Consider the following 13,759-nt stretch of genomic DNA (forward strand, 5'->3'; position numbering starts at 1 on the left):
CAGAACACTACGTCCAGCTCTGTGTCCCCCGGCATAGGAAGGACATGGAACCTATTAGAGCAAGTACCAAGGAGGCCACCAAGATGATTGGAGGGATGGAACACCTATGCTGTGAGGTACAGGCAAGAGAACTGGGCTTATTCAGTCTGGAGAAGATAAGGCTCTTGGAGACCTTACAGCCCTTTCCAGTACATAAAGGGGCTACAAGAGAGCTGGGCAGGGACACTACAAAGACATGTAGTGATAGGAGAAGGGAAAATGGCTTCAAACGGAGAGAAGACAGGGTTAGATAAGATGTTAGGAAGAAATTCTTGATTGTGAGGGTGCTGAAGCACTGGCATGGCCTGGCTAAAGAACCTGCATCTGTCCCTTCCCTAGGAGTGTTCAAGGCCAGGTTGGACAGGGCTTGGACAACCAGGTCTAGTGGAAGGTGGCCCTGTCCATGGCACAGGAGTTGGAACTAGATGATCTTTAGTATCCCTGAGATCCCAAAGCATTCTATGATTCCGTTATTTCAGGTAAACCAAGTATCTTTCCTCATACTGATGACTCATGCTATTTACTGCATGTTTCACCCTCCAGGCCAGAAGTTCTTCAAGAAACATAAAAACTACATTCTTTTTTCAAAATCTCCCAAGATATAAAGCTCCATGCTTTCATGTATTTTTTTTTTACTGGAATAGTAAACCATTAGTATTGTGCATAACAAGATAATAACTTAGATGGTTACCTGTTGTGGAGTACCAGGCATAAGAAGGTTTTATCTCAAACATTCTGACTGTTGCAACAGAAAAGCTGTGACTGGAAGAGAGGGTGTTGTGGAGATAGGAAAGCACTGAGCTGAGCCAACTTATTTTTCTGCATTGAGGCTTGTGCTTATTGCTGCTGTATGAACTCCCACTCTGGACCTCCCTTCCTGGAAAGCGCAAAAGGGCTGACTGCACATGCCCGAAACATTGGCAAAAATCTGTTTTACATAAGAGGTGTGCACCAGGAAAACTACAAAAGGAAGTGGATCAGTACCCCACTCTCTCTCTCTTTGTCTCTTGCGCTTTCTTTGTTCACCCCCATTTCCAAGTAACAGTTCCCTGACACGCGAGTTGCTGTCTTTGGTCAGCCTGAAAAGAATTTATAATGAACATCACACACCCTATTGGGTCAGTTGTCACATAACAGATCAGGAAAAGAAGGTGGGAATGCTAAAGCCTTGGGTGAACTCTTGCATGCACTATGACTGAAAATAGCATTGGAAAATTGATCTGAGAAGCTGCAGTGCTATACTGAAATGCTATTGAAGAATAATTGTCTTCAATATCCAGTGTAATTGTCTAGATTTGAAAGCCTGTCATTGTTACTTCAGAGCTAATATCAGTAAGCAAGTGATCTAGCATAGGACTGAAAATACCACCTTGCTGCATCCCCATTCTCAGGAAACCCATTCATAGAGCTTCTAAAATGTTTACCACAAACCAACGTGGGACACAGGCCTACAAAGGGTAGGATGAATGAAAGCACGGAAAGCCAAGCAACATACCCACTGCGTACACATCATCCTGCTGCTGCACTGCTGTAGCATTTCCAAGGAGCCCTGCCCATCTGAGATGCACCACTGGGCGCTTCCCTGTGCATATCCATGCATATCAGGGAGTTGCCTGCTATGGATGTAAAGAAAGAAAGAAAAGAAAATTCCAACGCACTGTGGGACAACACACTGGTAGCAGGAAAGCAGTGGGCCCAAATGGGTTGGTCCCAGCAAAACTGGAAGTTGTGAGGCAAAGACCACATGTCAGGGGCTTGGTGTGGTTTGTTGATTGTCTGATGTGTGGCCATTTTGGGACGCATCCTGTCCAGGACATGCTGCCATAACTCCCCATTTTTTGTTTTATTCAAAATGAAACGTAAAACAATCATAGTAAAAATAATAATCTTCTCTTAACTAAAAACAACACAACACTTAATGGACTTTAACTAAACGTGAGAATTAAAATAAACAGGCGGATTCTTATTGCAGAGCATAACAAAACAATGAGCAAATACGATTTTCATTCCCCCTTCCTTCTCAGGGCGTGAGTTCTGGGCAGCTCCCCGCCACTTCATTCCCTCTCACTTACCCACAAAAAAAAAGAGAACACAAAATCAAAAGACTTCCCCCAGTGCCCTTCAGAAAACACACAAGTCAAAAAAAAAGGTTTCATGGGGGACTAGAATGGGGGGAATCTTCTGATGGTGCAGGGCACAGGACTCGTGTGGTGGAAGAGAGTTGGTCCTCCAGCAGGATGGAGGGTGCTGACCCTGCCATCTAAATAACTAAAATAACTGGGTTGACTGGCTTCTGAGGGTTACCTACATCAGTAATCTCTGAAGAAGGTATTACAACAAAAATGGAAGACTCCAAATACCAGAGGAAAGTGCGGGCAGGGTTGAGGGCAGTCAGAAAGTGGGTTAGGGTAGAATCCAGGACGCCATGGCCGGTGCCGTCCTGGAAAGGAGGCAGAAGAGGAGGGGAGATGGCAGATGGCTGGTGGCTCGCCTGTGCTTGCTCTTGAGCAGGTTCCATCTCCCGGCCTGTCCTTATCAGAGATAGTGGGTTGAGGGAAGCGGGGGTGGAACACGAAAAGTGGGAAAGGAAGTCTATCAAATATTGTGCAACTAAAATTTAAATTTAAATGGTAGTCAAATATACCGTCAGTTACCAGCAAACATAGCAAAGTAAATGATTTTCAATAATCACGGTATCAAATGTATATTGAAACGATAAACAGGAGACCATGGGAGAGGTTAAAGTCTAGGGGACATTCTTCCAGGCCACAGCCCCAGGAAGTGCCCTAGCAGGCCCACAGGCCTCCCCAGTGGCTCAGGCAGGTCCCAACTGCACAAGTTTTCACTCCCTCATGTTGGCCTTGGTTCCCGTGGCAGAACTTGCCTTCCCGCTGGACACTCACCTGCGCCTGAGCCCCTGGAGAAGCCCGGCTCCCTCCCCCTCTGCCCACAGCCACAGCAGCATCCCCAGCAGTGACACCACTGCTCTGCTCCATTCTGCCCTACTCTGCTCCTCTAGTCACAGCTGCAATGCCTGTATCTCCACAAGAGCTTGTGGCCTGGAGGCACTGAAGGAAGAAGACCTTTGCACGCTTCCAAACCGTGCCACAAATCCCATCCATGTGTCTTCCCACATCGAAGAAACACCTGACCATTCAGAAGCAAATTTAGAGCTTATTCACAGGGTGAGAACAAAGGGAAGCTTCCAGCACAGTGATGGTTTTATTTATTATAGTATTTATTTTGCCTATTAGAATAAAGAGACTACGAACTACGAGCTATAATCTAGAAACATCAAACTACGAGCTATAATCTACAAACTACAAACTCCTAAAACAACAATGGCCTCTTCCAGGGCTAGTATCTCCTGTTGGCCATAAACTGCTGCGTGGCCATGATCAGAGGCGTCAGGTCGGAGGTCGGCTTGGCTGATGTTACAAACGGATGCTGCCCAAAGAGAAAAAGAAAAACATGAACTCACAGGCTGAAACAGGCTTTCTCTGGCTACCAGAAAGATACAGAGAGAAGAAAAGGAGGGCATTCTGGGCACCACTGTCTCCACACCCAGAACCTTGCTACATGAGGCAAAATGGCTCCCAATCCCACAAATCCGTGAATCCAGATGTCTTCAGCTTAAGAAGATTTGGTCTAGGTGACCTTGAAAGGCTCCTTCCAAGGCATCCTAGGCCAGGATTCTCCTTTGTTTTCCTTTGCAAGCCCCCAGAATCTTAGGAGATTCTTAGGAGCGGGCCCCATCAGACGCCTTGGACTTGAGCAGATGAGGAGACCCTGGCAGTGGGCAGCTGGCGCAGCCTGCAGCCACTTTGCCTTTTACCTGCAGCAGTTCCTGGGCAGACCAGCGCCTGTCCTCGTCCCTCTCCAGGCAGCAGTGCAGAAAGTCTCGCAACCACGCTGACTGTTGCCTGGGATTCTGCAGCTTTGGCCTGCCCCCACTGCTGATCAGCTCTTGAACCTAGAGAAGAAGGAAATGCCACGCTCTACCGGTCTCCTTTGCACCCCAAACTGCTCACACACACCCCACGGGACAGGCTCCACTCTCCCGTGGCACTTTACTCCCTGCCAGAGCCTGGCAGATACCTTTCCTACCCCTACTGAAAGAATGCAAAGCCACAGGCCGCCATAGCCAGTCCAATAGGCAAAGGCTCTTGCCTTCACCCCTGATTTCACTGGCTGATGGGGACTAAAAGCCCAGCTTTGCCCTTTTGTCAAAGCTTCCGTCAAGCAAATGGCATCACCATTTTTTGTGCGGTTCGTGCACTGAAATGGCAAAGGGACGATCTGGACAAGGAGCACGAGAGACTATGCAGCCTGGAACCTCTCATTTCCAGGTGTTAGCAAGCTTGCCAGGCAGAAGAATGGGAGCAGATTGTGTTTGGGTGACAGCAGTATCTGAGAGCAGTTGCAGCGCACCGTGCGGGAGGTTTTCATCCGGTAAGGAGGCGCCCCTTCCACCATCTCGATCCCCACAATGCCAAAGGACCAGATGTCCACTTTGGGGCCATAGAGCTTCCTGGTGAAGATTTCTGGAGCCATCCAGTAAGTGGTCCCAACAGCTGATCTCCGTTTGCTCTGCTCAGCGGTCAGCTGAGCAGCAAGGCCAAAATCAGCTGAGGAGAAAAAACAGGCCAGCGTGAACGAGGAAAGCAAACCAAAGAAATCCCCACTGTACCAATGTCCAAGAGGGCAGCGTGGAACCCGGCTGCCATCAAGGGGCCATGCTGCCATTCCTCCGGCCTGCAGCCCAGGAATTACCGAATTGGCCACTTAGCAAAAGCCCCAGCTTTCAGGCAGTGGCTTTTAGTGCCCTGAAGCTATTAGACTGTAAGTGCCTTGCTTGGGAAGGGACACACCCACAAGCCAAAGGCACTCCTGAGCCCTTGTTCCCAGCAACACCTCCCTGCACCTTGGGGCTGTGCTCTGTGCTTGCAGCAGGGCAGCCTGGACTGCCACAGGCACCACTGCAGGGAACCGGCAGTCACCCAAAGGCAGCCCCACACCGCAGCCTGCCACGGCTGAGCCTGGCCAACAACACCCACCCAACTTGACGGATCCGTCCAGACCCAGGAGAATGTTGTGGCTTTTGACGTCTCGGTGGATCACTTGCTTGGAGTGAAGGAAATCCAGGCCTTGCAGGCACTGAGAGAGGAAAAAGAAACACCAGCCTAAGTGGATTTCATCCCACAAGCGGGGAAGTGGCACATCTGCAACACTGCAACATTCCTGGGCCATGCTGAGCCATGGCACGACAGGCTGCTGGCAAGGGCAAGAGCTTGCTGCTCCAACACGAGGACAGCAGTGCCTTTCTAAGTGAGGGTGTGTTTGCTTCTGAAAGAGAAAGGACAATTGTTCCTCCGGCCACTGCCCTGCAACCACAGACCGAAGGAGCACTGCTGCAGTGGCTGTGCTCTCTCCAGCCAGACAAGAGTGGATGCTTTTGCAAACACCCCTTTGGTGCAAGGCTCTCTTCGAGGCTGAGCTCCATGACAGCCCAGTGTGTATCTTTGTGCCACTTATTTTACATTGTGCCACCAGCAACTTTGCCCGTCCGGGGAAGGAATGCAGCACACACAGGCTCCAGGCAAGTGTTTAGAGAGGCAAACACAAACACACGAGAAGAAGGGCAGGGACACTGGAAGGCACTTCAGATGCTCTTGCTACTGCCAGTCATAAGAGAAAGGCAGCAAGGAGGCTCAGAAGATGAAATCTCTCCTCTCCTTGTCACCCATTTGGAAGGACCATCCTGACCAAGGCATGGGAAGCACAGGCACCATCCCTTACCTCCCGAGAGACAGCTGCTATCTCTCCTTCTGCCAGGCGAGTCTCCCTGATGACATCGTGTAAGGAACCTCCGTCCATGTATTCCATCACAAGCCAGAGTTCCTCGTCCAGCAGGTAGCTGAAAGGAGGAAACAACAGCCTGGAGATGAAGGCGTGCACTCACACCACCAGATGGATTCTTGTTTTTCTGTGTCTCTCTCAGAGGAAGACAGGAGGAATTGAGCAGTCATTCACTACGCTCTACAGGCCTTGAACTCTGGGCAGTCTAAAACACTGCTTGGTATATCCACACCAACGAACAGGCCAAGGGAAATACAATCTGCAGTGCTTTGGCAGCACTTCAGACCCATGGGGAAAAATCCAACCCCAAACCCAACAAAACCATGGGGTGAGAGCACAGGAACTTTAAGGCTGTTGGTTCAGTAAGATAGGGCCAAGTCCGGCCTTTGAAAGCGCCCTTCAAACTCGGGATGCCAGGAAAGAGTAATGCAGCCCCAATGCAATCTCCTCCCAAGACACTGTAGATCAGCCCAGAAACAGGAATGAACAGCTCCATCCTCTGCCATCCACCAAAGGAGTGGTTGAACCTCTGGCTTGCAGGATGTGAATGACCTTTCAGAGCAGAACAGCAGAACCACTCACCTGTCTACATAGTTGACAAGGTTGGCGTGCTTATTGCCACGCATGACCTGGATTTCATTCAGGCACAGTTCGCTGCCGCTCTCTTGCAGGAGACTAATTTTCTTTATGGCCACCTAAAACGACATGGAAAACCATGAACCAAAGAAGTCTGTGGCACAGGACCACAAGGGCAACATGGAGACAGTGATTATGGGATGATAGTGCTGGGCTGGGCCAAGCTGCCTTGTGACAGGACATCAGACCGCCTGCTCGGGCACCTCCCAGGACACAGAGCCACATACCCTTTGCCTTGGAAACCTGGCAGAATCACGCTCTAAGCTCTCCACCTCAGAGGTCTAACAACACTCACTGTGCCCAGGGCCAGTCTTCTCCCATGGCCTTACTTTATCATCCCCATGCTCATTCACACACCTCTTGCAAGCAGGAAGCCATTTTGTGCCAGTAAAAATGGAGCAAAACTGCTGGGAAACCATTGGCACTTCTAGGGGATTTGATCATTACTCCAGCAGTCACTGGCATTCTCCATTGCACAACAACACAGCAAACAGTTAGAGATGTGGCAGATAAAATGCTGTCCTAACAACATCCTGAGGGCTATTCCTCCTAAGAAATACAACCCTACATACTTCACGATGAAAAAAGTCCACGATGATGAAAACATCATTAAGGACACCTCCAAAAACCACAATCCTAGCACTTCCTCACTCCAGGAATTTTCATTTTGCTCCACTCAAATACTTTTCTTCACACCACTGACGTTTGCATTTACTCCCTGACTAGAAAAGGAAATAACCCATGGCTTGATCATCTAGGGATATACACCGGGCTACGAGCAGGGCTTAGGCCCTTGAGAGTCTCCTTGCAGACCACTCTGTCTAAGCACAGTTCCAAGGGCAGCACTGCAGGTGCCTACAGAACTACCAGCATGATTCCCATGTATTTGCTAACAGCCAGAAAAGAGAATTCAGGAACCCTGCAGCCCCAAAGAGCAGTGCCATGCTCTGAGACACCACCTGGGCACTAAGACGCAGCCAGCGTGTCCTCCTCTGGCCTCCTTGCATTCCCAGGGGCAGCTGAGAAGGACAAAATCTGTCCCCACTGTATTTGGCAGGCGGACACTGCTCTGCACTTCATCTGCCTTTGCAGCAAAGCTCTCCTGGCCACCCAAAGCTCAGCCACAGCTCACAGCAGAGGGGAGGGCACTCGAGAGCTGCAGAAGCTGCGGCGCTGCTTGGCGCTTACCTCTTCTCCTGTGGCAGTCTCCACTGCCATGCACACCGTGCCGAAACCCCTAGAAACAAAACAGCAGCGGAGAAAGAAGAAGTCCTTTAGTCCCTGCCAGTGCAAGACACTGCAGTCCAATGGCAAATAAGTCCTGGGGCAAACAGTAAATGGAATAGGACAGATTCTTGTCTGGGTCTTTCCCCCCTTTTCTCTTTCTGTATCTGTATACGTGTGTGGGATTTTTCCAGGAACTTGCCAGTTGGGCCTTCTCCCACCTCTCCCTGGAGCCTGTCTGCCAAACTCAAGCCCCACTACTGAGGCCTTCTGAGAAGCCTGAGGCCACGGAACAGCCATTGGAGGAAAGCCTCCAGACACAGATCCCTTCTCCAGCTTGCAAGGAAGTTAGTGCCCGGCCACAGCTGCAGCCACAGCCAGAGCAGGGAAAGGCTTCCATTGCTGCACACACAAATGGAGAAGTCCTCAAAACACAGGATCCTTGGACAGCGGCGTTCTGAGTCCGGAGCTGTTGTCAGCTGCTTCTCTTCGGTGCACCAGACACCTGGAGGACTCTGCTTTTCTGGAGACTTCTTGTACATTTGCCTTCTCACAGGGAAAATGTTGCAAATCAGTCCCATTTCCAGTCAGCAGAGCCGGCTTTCAAAGGGAACAGCTTGGTGGATTCTTTGCAGGAAAGGCCTAAACCCCACAGGATCCACCAGGGTTCTGCCATCAGCCAGATGATGCCTTTTCCTCTGGAGTGCATTGGCACTGGCCATTGCCCTGAAGCTTTGTCTTTTGCCACCTCAGCTACAAAAGAGAGCTGCTTCTTTCATTTCTGCTTTTGCCTGCTAGACTAGGTGGTGGCCATCCAGACCACTGAATCTTGGTTTCAGCAAAATACTGGAAAGAAATGTTACCCAGAGCTGTTCCCTGACAGCTGTCAGCTGCTGACTTGACCTCTGAGGCAACAAAGTTTCTCCTCCTCTCATTCCCACGCATTCTGTATTCTTTTGAGACATGCAAAAATGCTTTCTCCTAGGAAGAGCGGCAATCAGGTGCAACAGACTTGAGGGACAGGAGATCTGCCAGGTGCTGCTCTTTTCTTCTGCCGCAGAAAAGACATTGCCAGCATCCAGGTGTCTTTGCCGCCATGCCTTCGGACCACAGCTGTAAATGCTGACCAGTACTGAGAGATCATCAGGCATCATCCTAACGCAGTGTCTGAACAGCTTTGGAGCTTGCCTGACGTCGCTCTGGGGAGATGTGACACCAGCAAAATGCACAGGCCCTGCCTTTGAAGAAGGAACTGTGGCTGCGCTCACCCTTTGCCAATGGTTTCCAGCTCTGTGTACTCAGCCTCAGGATCTCCCTCGCTCACCAGCATCTCTGTAAAAATCCCAAGGAAAGATGCTCACTTCAAAAGAGATCCCACCCTGCAGCAGATCAGAAAGGCAGCCCCACTCTCTGCGACTCTGGGCCCTTTCAACTCAGGCAGTCGGCAAACAACACCACCACCGCACCACCACCGCCACCACCTCAGAAACAACAGCAGCAAGACGAGCAGCCCTGCAGCACAGATGGCCTACACCAAACTAGAAGTCTAAACTAAAATCTAAGCACGTGCAGAAACAGTCAGAGGATACAGGGATCAGAAACCTGTAACCAAGAGAACTGGTTGTTGTCTAGAAATGTTAAGGGCAGCAGGAATAACAAAACCTTGCTGTTCTTGGCAAGCAACACTCTGTGACCTTCAACCAAAGCTTTAATCCTTGCAAACATCAAAGGCATCTTGGCTCCTGGAATCAATTGTTCTCAACTGCTGCCCTTTGCAGAACAGCAAGAATATTGCAAAGTGCTTCCAGTAGAAGCACAGTCTGCAGCTTTAAGCAGGACAATTCTGCCTAAACAATGGCCTTCTGCCTTTCAGGAGCAGCAGCTCATGTTCCAAACTACTGTGCTGGGCCTTAGGAATGAGGTGCCTCAGCCTTTAGGACAGGCCGAGTTCTGAAGATGACCTTGGCTGTGCCCCACAGGAGCTCCTTGAGGCCTACTCATTGGCTGGGTCACGGCCTCCTGCTCAGCCAGAAACAACCTCTGGTTTGCCTTTTGCCTCCAGGGAAGCTTAGGCAAAGCCAAGCCAGGCTGAGCTGCTCTCAGAGGCAGGAGCAACACCCCGGTGACCCCTCACCACCTCAAAGCACAACAACAGGTCCTGTGTGGAGGCCTCAGGAGCTGGCACTCAGCTGAGGAGGAACAGGAGCTGGGACAGCTCATGCCGACACACGCACACACAGGGCACTGCTCCAGCAGACAAGGATCACAAAGGACGTACTCAGCATGGCCAGGCACTTGTCCTCTGTCCTCTCTCCCAGCTGCTCCCAGCTGCCAGAGGAGCTACTCGTGCTCCAGATGCACGAGCTGCTCACGCTGCACTTGCCAGCCTGGGGACTGGAGGCTCCTTCAGAGCCTTCTGCTGCAGCTCCTGCAGGTGCCAGGACAGAGGAGGTGGAGCTCTGGGAAAAGAAAGGAGTGAGGTCACAAATGTGCCTGGCAGAGGGGCCCCTGCCATTCCATTTCAAATGCAAGCCCCTGGGAAGATGCTGCTGGCCACAGCCAGGGCTCTTCACCTCTCAGCTTTTGCAGCCCGCTTCTCCAGCTCAAGGCCCAAAATCCAAAGGCTGCTTTTACACCACGGACAAAATGGCACCACACTCACTGCTAACCAAAGCAGGCACTTACTGATGATGTTTGCTCTGGCACTGGGCTGACAGCAGGGGCAGGTTCATGAGCACCTTCCTCCTCTTCAGCCTCTTCCTCGGGTGCAGAGGCAGCCAGAGCAGGTGTTGACGCTGCCCTTCTGCTCTGGGGACACACAGCAGCATGAGGGACAGGAAAGAACCTGGCATTCACCACCTCACCTATATTCAGCTACAGGCCCCGCTGCATCTCAGCTGTTCCTTTAGCTACTGACAGCTGCTCACTGCGCAGGGCCAGGTCCCTCCTGGGGACAGTGTCTCCTCCTATCCTGCAAGCTTCTGAACTGCACCTTTGCACTGCTCTCTTCACTGGGGACACAGAGCCTGCACAGCCACTGGCCACCAAAGGCCTCACTTGTACCCCAGCAGCATGCCAAGACATCCTAATGCTACCTCCTGTCTCTTGCTAAGACAAATTCACAGCCCCGTTCAGAACAGTAGGAAGGTGATCCCTGAACTTCCAAGTTCCAGGCCTCACTGCCTGCGGGAAGGGCAGGAAAGATTCCAGCCCTCAGCATGGTCCATGCCAGGCACGGGAGGTGCTGTCTGATCAGAAACTTGCAGCTATGCTTTGCTCCAGCCACAGGACTGCCCAGAGCTGCCACTTACTGATGCTGCATGCTCAGGCCCTGCAGTGGCAGCAGGTACACTTTGCTGGGCATCTTCCTCCCCTTGGGCCTCTTCTTCAGGAAGACACACAGCCACTGGAGGCTCCGAGGTTCCCTTAGGGCTCTGCAGACAGACAGCAGCGTCAGGGACACGTAACCTCCTTTATATTCAGCTCTAGACCCAGATGCACTCAGGAGAAAGCATCTGCAGAGAAATGGGATTCTAAGGTGCTCAGACTCCAGTAAAATGGGCCAGCTAGATGGCACTGCGCTCTCTTGTACAGGAGAAATTCCATCAGGGCAGCCACCACTTTCAGCTGCTTAAAAGTTCTGGAAAGGAACTGGAGAAAACAGCCCTGGGTCCTCCTGCTGCTGCTGTTGCTGCAAAGGGCCTGGGCTGTACTTTCATTCATCCAGCCAGGCTGGCACCGGACCGCAACAGGCCCAGCTCACACCTTGCTCCGCAATGGCCAAATGCTACCAAGGCCAGAGGCTCCTTTGCCACTCACCCAAAGACCGGATTCTCTCCAGGCACGGCTGATGTGACCTGCAACACACAAGGGAAAAAGAACCAGATGCTCTAAGAAAACTGCCTGTGCTGGCCATGCCCACCCAAAAGTCAACCCAAAGACAGAGCATTCTGCTTTCACTACACCACTCCAGCAGCATCCCTTGTGGCACACAGCAAGCAAGACAACAGCAGCACAAAATACTGCCTGGTGTCTACCTTTTCTCCTCTTTGGCCACTCAACCCATAGAAACTTGAGACTGAGAAAGTCTACAAGTGGTTCTCTAACACTCATTGCTTCTGCCCCACCTCAGCCAGCAGCGGCTACAGCTCCTCTCTTTCCTCTATTTCAGTCTTCTCAAGACATTGCATGCAGCAATTGCCGTGAGCTTACTGAAAACCTTTCCCCAAGGAGGCTTCACCCAAGTCCCTCTGAGCCATGGTGGCAGTTCTATCATGACACAGCACAGGAACAGCTCCTGTGTGTGGGAGCATACAAGGACTCCTCAGAAATGTCTATCTCAGAGGCCTTTACCAAGCTCATTCTGTGATTTCATCACAGAACAAATGGCTCTTTTAGCGCACAGGAAGTGTCAAGTTCCACAGGCACATGCTGGGATGAGGGAATGCAGACAAGAAGCCTTGAACTGAGGGACTTTGCCTCAGTCCTGGAGAGCAGTGCACAGCTTTTACAAGGACGCCTGCCAAACTCTCCCAGTCTTCCCATCCTGGAAGTTGTCTTGCTTGAGCCAGCAAACTGAGGAGACTCCAGACTCCATTGCCACAGGCTGTGGCACGGCAGGAGCGGAATCCCCGCAGGCTACATCACAAATGCTGCCCATGCCCCACTGGCTAGAGACACGCCCTTCTTAGCTGGAGCTGTGGGCAGGGGCGTTACCCAACTGAAGGCCTCTGTGTGGCATTTGGGTTTCCATATGCTGCACTGAACAAAAACATCTACTTACGTGCCAGGTGGGTGAAAAAGTACCCGGAATAAGCCACGGTAAAAGCCGTGAAAGCTGCAGCACACACTCCCTCCATGGCTGGAGCAGTGCTGCTCAATCTGCAAGGGACAAAGCCTGTAGGGAGAAAACCAAAAAACTCAGAGTCCTGCTGGCAGAGACCTCGTCGATCAGCAGGTTCCCCTGCAGTGAGCGTGCCGCAGAGCTGCTCTGCACACTGAGCCCTTCCGGGCCTCGGCACAGCAACTCTGCCTGACAACGCTGCCATGCGGCCGCTGACATCACAATAGCAGTGCCCTGGGCTGCTTTGTGAGTTCATGCACAGAACCACACCTTCTCTACAGATAATGCCAAAAAAAGCCTGCAGCGTTCTCCTCTGCTACAAAGCCACACAAAAAGCCCTCCTAGTCCATCACCTGTTGCTCAAGGCATCTAAGAGTAAAAACACACTAAGCCCCTCTAGCCCAAACTGAGAAGCTGAGCACTGAGAAGGGAGCAGGATGTGAAGAACCACATTAGTGCTCTTTGGCCACTATTGCTTCCGAGCAAAAACCAGAAGGCTTCTTCCAGCGGGACCTCCCTTAGTTCTAGAAAGCAGCAAACTATCAGAACCCAGGAAATTCCTCTGCCTGCCCTGGAGGGCTCAAGCCGCTGCCCGGGGGCTCAGAGACTTTGGCACAGAGCCCAAGATGCCTGTGCCTTTGATTTAGCCCTTGGAAAAAACAATCACCAATCTTGATAAGAAGAATTACAAGTCAAAAGAGTTTAAGTAGAATAATAGGTCGTTTGTCACCAGGTGAAAAAGAGATTTTTGAGGTTTTTAAAGTGACGGCTCGGGGGTCTCAAGATGGAGGAATTTGGATGTGCCTTGTCCTTTTTCCTCCTTCCTCCTAGCCTCCATCTTCTGGGTGATGATGGCGCTTTTAGATTGGTTTAGAGCAGAAGCTCACTGTCTCACATAGGTGATAGGTATTGGGAAGTTATTGTAAATAGTGTACACATAGTTTTTAGTATAAAAAGACAACACTGCCTCTGAGGTGGGCAGTGTGCCTCAACCCAACCTGCTAGACAGACCTTGGCGGGTCAGAGAAAGAATATTATAGATAAGAAACAATAAACAACCTTGAGACCAAGAACAGAAGAGTTCCGACTCCTTCTTCAACTGCCGGGCTGGGGAAAGAGACTTTCTAACGCATCTCAGGGTCACTCTGACCAGCAGAG

At 51.0% G+C, this 13,759-nt stretch overlaps 1 protein-coding gene across 1 annotated transcript; it reads right to left on the reverse strand.

The window, feature by feature from the left end:
- Nucleotides 1–3,396: 3,396 nt before the first annotated feature.
- On the reverse strand, nucleotides 3,397–12,806 carry LOC118699668 (serine/threonine-protein kinase PAK 3-like). Its single transcript, XM_036403764.1, has 12 exons — nucleotides 12,542–12,806; nucleotides 11,578–11,615; nucleotides 11,070–11,192; nucleotides 10,037–10,217; nucleotides 9,027–9,090; nucleotides 7,723–7,771; nucleotides 6,481–6,593; nucleotides 5,839–5,956; nucleotides 5,097–5,196; nucleotides 4,471–4,667; nucleotides 3,875–4,012; nucleotides 3,397–3,486 (listed from the first exon to the last, which is right to left on the reverse strand). The coding sequence occupies exons 1-12, from the start codon at nucleotides 12,804–12,806 to the stop codon at nucleotides 3,397–3,399; spliced, it is 1,476 nt and encodes a 491-aa protein (XP_036259657.1).
- Nucleotides 12,807–13,759: the final 953 nt, after the last annotated feature.

Source organism: Molothrus ater, chromosome Z, assembly GCF_012460135.2.
Source record: "Molothrus ater isolate BHLD 08-10-18 breed brown headed cowbird chromosome Z, BPBGC_Mater_1.1, whole genome shotgun sequence".
NCBI classification, from domain to species: Eukaryota; Metazoa; Chordata; class Aves; order Passeriformes; family Icteridae; genus Molothrus; species Molothrus ater.